The following is a 7,946-nucleotide window of genomic DNA, read 5'->3' as shown; positions in this document are numbered from 1 at the left end:
TATGTCTTTGATCTCCAAGGCATGTTACGTGAGGACTCAGAAAACACATCGGCTACAGTCACAGCGAGCATTTTCCCCCTATGTTCTGTGACTCTATTCCAGGCCCCTCTTATCAACATTGAATTGTCATCATCCCTTCATCCCTGCTACGCCCTTCTAATGGCTTCGCAGCTCACTTACAATAAAATTTAAACTTGATTACTGTATTATCTAGGACATTAGCTGGCATATAGTAAATAATCAGTCAATGCTGTGAGCTCATGAACGGTGATTACCTGGAAAGCTGGGGCCTGTGCCTCACCACTACCAGAAGGCTGCCTTCCACCGCGAAGTAGCGTCAAGGGAGGCAGTAAAATGGAGTCGCTAGGACTGTCGGCTCTGAAACCAGCCTGCTTGGCTTTGGATCTGGCTCTGCGACTTATTAGCTGTGTGATGTTGGGCAGGTCACCTAATTCCTCTGTGCCTCAGTTTCCTGGAATTGCTATTATCTTCCTCACAAGGTTGTTGGGAGAAACAAATAAGTCAATACACGTAAAACATTTAAAACAGAGTTTGACACATAGCAAGCATGCCAGGAAAAAACAGGAGCCATCACATTCTTTTTATATTCAAGTTCTTTTAGTTTCAAATGAAAGAAAGAAATTGGGCCATCTTAAGCAGCAAAGAACTTATTGTGTAGTCATAGGGGTGTGTCACAGAGCCCACAGGCAGAAACGCATCCGGGCCTCAGGAGGAGGCGGAATCGAGTGGGGAAAGCTGGTGGTGGTGTTCTGTGGCCGTGGTGCCGTGGCTTTCCTCTGTGGTTCCCCGTTAGCATCCTTGCTCTGCGTCCAGGCAACTTTCCATTCTTACCTTCTCACTACAGCTCCTGAGCTGGCAGATTACAGTCCCAGCCACTCTCAGGGACTGACAACCAGTCCTTGTTCCCCCCTGCAGATTCTAAGAGGTGATAACTGATTGGCCCTGGAGTCTGATGTCCACGCCAGTCAACCAGCCAGGCCAGGGGAGGACATGATGCAGTGCAAGCCCAGAAGCTGGTGGCCACCGCTGTGGGTTCAAGAAGGGGGGCACTCTCCTGAGAAAGGGAACTGCTGCCCATAGGCTGGGCAGGCACCCCAAAAGGAGTCCACTGTACAGGTCTCCCCAAAGCTGACAATCCAGGAGGTGCTGGACCAGCTCTAGGACCTCAGCAGACATGAAGAGAATGCTTTGTTCTGCTCTGAGTGAGCCAAGCAGGCCTGTGCCCCAGAGTCTCACACAATCACTGTGGCTCCTCTCTGAGGACACTCACCAGGCTACAGACCTCCCTTCTTCATGCCCTCATTCCATCCCAGCACCGACAGCCCCAGCCTTTGTGCGGATCAGAGCAGGCAGACAGAAGTGCACGGCCATCCCCACCACTTCCTCACACACGCGCTCCCGCCACTCCGTGCACAGCCTGCACTGTCACATCTGGGGAGGTTTCCACCCAGACACTGAACACCAAGGCCACTCGTGTTTTGACTGATGAATTTTATTGCAGAACTCCAGGTAGAAGCAAGGTGTAACAAAGAATGCAGACCGCTCAGAACCCTGGCAAAGGAGACAGGTCAGGTTTAGGGCCAGTTGCAGCAGTCACAGCTGGTGTCAAAGACAAGCCCAGCCTGGCAGTGCTGCAGGTACGTGATTCCGTTCAGGCACTGCCAGAAGGCATTTCTGTTGTCCGCCACAGGGTAGAGGCCATTGGCTTTGTCAGCACAGAAACCAGTGCCCCCGGAGCCGCCGCTCCCGCTGCCGCCGCTCCCACTCCCGCTCCCGCTCCCGCTGCTGGGAGGAGTGGTTATTGGCTCAATGGGCTGAGAGGGAGCAGTACAACCTGGAATGATACAAGAGCAGGCTAGTGACCAGCACAGGCTCCCGCTTTGGCCTGAGTGTGGAGACTAGTGGACCTGGGGGTGAGGACTGGAGGTGGGGTACAGTCAGCTCTGGACCCCTACAACTAAAAAGATGGCAAGATAGATCCACACTGAGAAATAAGGAAAGCTAAAATTTCAGGCCAGTCTGGTTTCTAATTTATACAGTTCTTTCTTCCCGTAGGATGTCATAATCAGTAAAACAAATTTACTGAGCACCAAACGGTACAAAATACTTTTTAGGATCTGAGTATAAGTCTTTAGCAAATAAGCTCTAAGAGAAAATATGGAAAAAGTTCAGGGAGTTGATACCTTTCCTGAATTACAGATGGAAATATGTGAGTATTATCTCTTGTTGAATCTCCCCAGGTGGGCTGAAAGAGACTTTTAATAAGGGGATCATAGAGAAGTAAACGCTTATGTTATAAGGTCAGCCTCATTTCTTGAGGCTTTGCCACACCTTTAGTTAAGCTTTAGCAGACCTGTGAAAGCCACCCAGGTGGGCTTGGTTTCCCATAAGAGCATGACATTTCTGACGTGGAGGTCCAAGGACAGGGAAAGATTTAGTGCTTGTCTCTCAGGAGCAGGGAGGCGAAGGGGAAGCGGCTCCCTGGTCAGTGGGTATGGGCAGGTGTGAGAGCTGTGACTGAGTTGGAGAAGGAGCATTTACAGACCCGGAGCTCCTCCTGCTGTCACTCACTTGCACTCTGCAGGCCCAGGGCATCCTTCAGGGTGGTGATCAGGGGGAATTTGCCCTGGTTGCAGAATGTGCCTGTGAAGTCATCCAGATCAATGGCCCAGACCATGGCCCCTCCAAAGTTGTTCTTCATCAGCCAGTCAGCCTGTGGTAATTACGGAGAAATCCAATGAAGTGCAGACATCAAGGCCAACATGGGGCTCCAGGGCTACAAGGGGGAACACACTCAGGCAACAACAGTCCACAGAGTACAGTCTACCTTGATTTTGAAGCTCTTGGTGTTGTCATAGCCAAGCCACTCGTTGCCTTTGTAAGCGTAGGGGACATCCTGAGCGGCTTCCCACACTTCAGTAGCTCCATTCTTCAGGAAGGTACAGATCTAAGAGGGGATAAGGCGGAGGTCAAAAGGTAGGCACGGTATCCACGTAGCAGGGGTAAAGGGCACGAGGGAGGGGAAAAGAGAAGAGATATGTAACAGCTACTTGCAAAGGAAGGCCTAGAGCTCTGTCAGCCAGTTTCTCGTTCATCAGGACTCTAAGTCTTTGTCGCCATGTGGGAGGAGCTCGTAAAGAGCCTCAGCAGGCCGCCAGCAGTGTCTGCACGCTGATCTTTCCTACGCTCCCTGCATTTGGAATCCAGCCTAATGTGCAACGTGAGTGCTCATTTGCCTCCCATAATGAGCCAACTACTTGTTAAGTGAGCCAAGAAATGTTGAGTTGTTTATGCTGTTAAACTCATGGCCTAGAGAGAGGTGCTTTTCTCTCTCTCAGACTCCAGGGGCATACCTCATAGTAGGCCCAGAACCCAGACTGCCTGGTGTAGGGCCCAGCAGGGCCAGGGCCAGTGGTGGGAGCCCCAATTCCATGGTTGGAGGGGTTGCTCAGGATGTAGGTGTGTCCATAGGTTGGGAATCCAACAATGAGCTTCTCAGCTGGGGCCCCGTTTTCCATCCAGTAGTTCATGACGTAATCCTGCAATGGCAGTGGGTTAGCAAGAGGACGCCAGGCTGATGGCCCAGGGTTTGGTTATATTAGACCCCTTTTCTAGCAGGCAGATTGTTTGATATTAATGAAAGAGGATTTGTTAGTATTTTTAGAAAACATTTTGGTGGAATGTTAGATTTGATCAGCCACTTAAGAGGACAGTTATAACAAGTGAGATATTTGCAGAATCTATGTTTGTTTTGCTCCTGAATTTCCATGTGATTTATGACACCATCTCTGGTCTAAATATGTGTCTGTGTAGGGACTCACCACATTGAGGTATGCGTTGCTGCCAGTGTCACTTGGGTATTTGTAGAGGGGGCTGTTCTCTCCAGTGTAGCCCTCCCAGGAGCCATGGAGATCATAGGTCATGACATGGATATAGTCCAGGTACCTGTAGTCCAGGCACAGCAGTTAAAATTATCTCTGATGGTCATTTCCCACACCTCTGCAGGCAAAGAAACCACTTCCAAAGTTTCCTCAACAAGGTCCCTGAATAGCAAGATAGACTGAGGATGAGCATCTCTTATACAAGTGGCACAGAGGAGTGTGGGACAAGGGATCACTCACTGGGACAGCTGGGGGATCTCATAGCCAGATTGGATGTTGGAGATGCCACCAGCTACTGCAGCAGTAATCATCAGCCTGGGCTTGTTGACCTGCTTGGCCTCCTGCTCAAAAGCTTCATGCATTTCCTATACAGGAGTAGGAAAACGTTGATGAATATGAACTCTAAGTTAACTTTCATGACTACTCTTTGAATTCAATTGAATTAATCTTCCATCTTTCATGCTTCAACATTCTCACTGCAGTAGGACATCCAGGTTCTTCATCTCCCACCGAGATTGCAAGGAGCTAGATTTTCTGTATGGACTCAGTGATCCTTCACATGAGATTGGTGGTGTGCTTTCCAGTAACTAATACAAAATAACATTGAATGTAAACTGAAATTTAAAAATGAACTTTAAGCCTGCCTTGTGTGGCTTAGTGAATTAAGCGTTGTCCCAGGGACTGAGAGGTCCTGGTTTGATTCCTGGTTGGGGCACATGCTTGGGTTTCAGGCTCAGTCCCCAGTAGGGGGCGTGCAAGGGGCAGCCGATCAATGTTTCTTTCTCCTACTGATATTTCTATTTCTCTCTAAAAAAACAATAGAAACATATTTAAAAAATAAAAATGAACTTTAAATTTTACAAAGCGACAAGGAACGCAGCTCACCTGCACCAGGACGGTGAAGAGATGCTTGTCCTGCGGGGGGCTCCCACGTGAGCCAGGGTACTCCCAGTCAAAGTCCAGCCCGTCAAACTCATACTGGCGCAGGAATTTGATGACCGAGTTAATGAAAGTCTGGCGGTTCTCAGGAGTGGAAACCATGGTAGTGAAACTAAGGGAGACCCCAACCAGGCAGGGTGAGGGCATGCCTCAGTGGTCCCCAAACCTGGTCGTAATATCAGTATAGGCAGTCATGTTGAAAAACTTACGGAGCAGTTCCAAAGTTCCAGCCGCCAATAGCCAGGAGAGTTTTCAGCTGACTGTTTCTGAGGGAAAAGAAGCAAAGAGTGTGTCAGAACAAGTGAAAAGAAAGATAAAGCATTTCAACACCAGCTGTTATGACTGAGAAGCCAGGAGAAGCCTCATGCAGCCTTTCATACGGGTTTCTTCATTCTCATCCTTTCCCTTGAATTGTGAGAGCAGTTGGAGCAGGTGACCTAAGGCTGGTAGTTTCAATGTGGTTATGGTTCTAATGACTCCCCTTGCAGCGAGGCCACTAAGGGTACTGAGTGCTTGGCCAATGCCAGCCTGGGGTTGCTTCCAAGTGCAAGATTGTTCTCACCTGAGTCCACAGTACTTGGACTTTTCTAAATTTCCCTTGGCAACTGAGCTGGACTTCGATTGATAACCCCGTCCTGTGACCACCCACTGCCCTTAAGTTAAAGTCACCCCTGTAATGGAAATAGTAAGAAAGCTCGGAATTTATCTGTGTGCTGCTCGTAGGCCTGTCTGGAATTTCAGCCTGGAGGCTACTGTGGAAGGTCTTATTTAAACTGTTCTTGAAGGTTAAAAGATTTCAAACTTCAGTCCTCTCATCACTTACTTGTTTTTCAGGCCATTGAAAGCCTGGTAGAGGGTCACGTCATTCCATTCGATGGTGGTGATCTCGTTGTTGCGCATCCCGGCAAAGGCGTAGATCAGGTGAGTACAGAGGCAGGGGTCAATGTCCTCAGGCTTGAAGCGCCCCAGGCCTGGCCGGTACTGGGCCCAGTTGGTGAAGTAGCATATCAGCTGGTAGGCAGAACCTGTTAGCCAGAGGAAGAGGGTGAGACAGTGACAGGGCCAGCTCCCTGGGGAGTTATGGATTGCCTAAGAAACTACAGACTTCCAGATAACTTTCTTGTTGGTTCTCAGGGGGAAGGGAAAGATGTGCCGAGAGCCTTGTCTATTGCAACCAACCCTTAATTAGCAGGCAATCTGGGCTGCAGCTATCTCTCAGTGGCAGCTCTGTCCCTCAAGAGAGAATTAAGGAGCCTTATAGTAAAAAATAAATAAATACATAAAAGCCTGCCTGGTGTGGCTCAGTGATTGAGCATCACCAACCCATGAACCAAGAGGTCACTGGTTCGATTCCCGGTCAGGGCACATGCCCAGGCTGTGGGCTCAGTCCCCAGTGTGGGGCCATGGTGTGCAGGAGGCAAAAGACGGGTGTTTCTCTCTCATCAATGTTTCTGTCTCTCTCTCCCTCTCTCTCTAAAAATCAATAAAAACATATTAAAAAATTAAGAGCCTTAGAAAGCAGTGCCTTTTGCTGAAAAAAAAACCTGAAAGCTGTAAACTCTGATTTAAATGTATTCTAGTCTCCTCTGTATGCTAACACTAGCAATCAGTAATGCTTACTAAGTATTCCTGTACTAAGCTCAGCTCTCAGTAATTTACTTAAATTCATTCATTAATCGTCACCAAAACCCTACGAGGTTATTATTCTCATTTTACTCATTTGGAAAGTACAACCCAGAAAGGATGAGAGTATAAGTCAGTGTAGCACTGATTGCTGTCTCCCTGAGCAATAATTTCACTCGGAGGGAAATGGACTATCCCCTCGGAGTCAAGTCCTGGCTTCAGGGCTGGATTCTGCCGTGGCCTCCCTATGTTTCTTGGTTCACTGGGCTGCGAGATGGGTGGTAATACATTTCCTGTCCACCTCTTAAAGAAGAGTTGTTTAAAAGACTCAGTGAGATGACAGATTTGAAAAAGTTTTAACAGAGCAGAAGGCACCATGAAGATGTCTCACCACGCTATTTTTTATTGTTAACATTTATTTGTAAGACCACTGTCTAGTCGGTTTCAGCTTTGGGGTTTTAGGCCAATGATCCCAAACTGCTAACTTGGTTAGAGGATTTCAGACTCTAAAGGAATTAATGAATGTAGAAGGACAGAGGGCTGTGCTGAGTTTCCAGATGATGAAGAAACGAAGGCAGAACGGGGCCATGCCGAGCGGGGTGCATACCTATCTCAGCCGTCAGCACGAGCAGCAGACCTTCAAGAGAGAGACGACAGTGAGCCGGAGGAACGCATCTGCGGCCACGGCGGCCTTTCCACGCCGTGTCGAGTCCCTTTGCAGTAGGGCATGTTGACTGGGCTTTACTCTTCGAGTCTTTTTAACACTCTCTGTAGACTCCCAACCTACCGAGGCTGATCACGTCTCGGGGTTTCTCCTGGAAGCCCACTCCCTCTACGCTGGCTCACGAGACCACTAAGGGCCATGAGCCTTGAGGCCCGGGGAAGGGAGGGGACTGCAGGGCAATGGGAGACCTATTGCCAGGGAAGGATCTGTGCCTCTGTGCTTCCCCAAAGCAATCATCTCGGGCGACTTTATTGAGTTAGAAGGAAAAAGAAAGTTATAAAGGGGCAGAAAAGCAGGAGGGAGAGAGTGGTTCCTTACCAGTGAGGAGGGTGAGCTTGATCATCTTGCCTCAGTGGTAGAGACTCCCTAGTTCAACATGCCTTTTATACCCCTTCCTCCCCTCCCGTGACTTATCAGATTCACCGTTAGCATGATTGCCTCTGAAGCCAACGTTGATATTGGCAGTACTTAAAACCTCAAGTCCATTACTGACAGGGAAACCATATTATCTTGATTTCACTTTCCAAGAAGAAAGGATTGGGCTCAAGCCCAGAACTATACTAATAAGCTCCATTATGGAATAGCTTAGATAATTCAAAATGGTTTTGTACAGCAGACTATACTCTCTGTTTGGATAGCACTAACTGATTATTTTACCCTCATATATTTGTAGCAAATTATTTCCACGGTCCCTTCCAGGAGCAGGTTAACGTGCTCTCACCCTTCCTCTCTCTCCCCTGTGCCTTCACACCTGATGC

General features: G+C 48.5%; 1 protein-coding gene across 2 annotated transcripts; it reads right to left on the bottom strand.

Moving 5' to 3' along the window:
* Window positions 1-1,495: 1,495 nt before the first annotated feature.
* Window positions 1,496-7,531, bottom strand: CHIA (chitinase acidic). Of its 2 annotated transcripts, XM_036272777.1 has the most exons (11): window positions 7,507-7,531; window positions 7,072-7,101; window positions 5,665-5,866; window positions 5,051-5,107; window positions 4,788-4,953; window positions 4,143-4,267; window positions 3,843-3,966; window positions 3,375-3,560; window positions 2,849-2,968; window positions 2,593-2,734; window positions 1,496-1,855 (listed from the first exon to the last, which is right to left on the bottom strand). In XM_036272777.1, the coding sequence occupies exons 1-11, from the start codon at window positions 7,529-7,531 to the stop codon at window positions 1,596-1,598; spliced, it is 1,437 nt and encodes a 478-aa protein (XP_036128670.1). In that variant the 3' UTR covers window positions 1,496-1,595. The 2 variants fall into 2 exon arrangements, with proteins under 2 accessions (XP_036128670.1, XP_036128671.1); XM_036272778.1 differs by lacking the exons at window positions 4,788-4,953; window positions 5,665-5,866; window positions 7,072-7,101; window positions 7,507-7,531 and having other exon boundaries at window positions 5,051-5,100.
* Between the last annotated feature and the right edge of the window lie 415 nt (window positions 7,532-7,946).

The sequence above is a fragment of the Molossus molossus genome, unplaced genomic scaffold, assembly GCF_014108415.1.
Source record: "Molossus molossus isolate mMolMol1 unplaced genomic scaffold, mMolMol1.p scaffold_m16_p_20, whole genome shotgun sequence".
In the NCBI taxonomy this organism is placed as follows: Eukaryota; Metazoa; Chordata; class Mammalia; order Chiroptera; family Molossidae; genus Molossus; species Molossus molossus.
The sequence above is the reverse complement of the archived record's forward strand: the minus strand, read 5'-3'. Positions and strand labels throughout refer to the sequence as shown.

Excerpts from the sequence above, each read along its gene's own strand:
- CHIA (XM_036272777.1), bottom strand. The coding sequence starts at position 7,531 with ATGATCAAGCTCACCCTCCTCACTG. Across the intron at positions 5,108-5,664 it reads TTCAATGGCCTGAAAAACAA|AAACAGTCAGCTGAAAACTC; the intron begins GTAAGTGATGAG and ends CTTTTCCCTCAG. Across the intron at positions 3,561-3,842 it reads GCAACGCATACCTCAATGTG|GATTACGTCATGAACTACTG; the intron begins GTGAGTCCCTAC and ends CTGCCATTGCAG.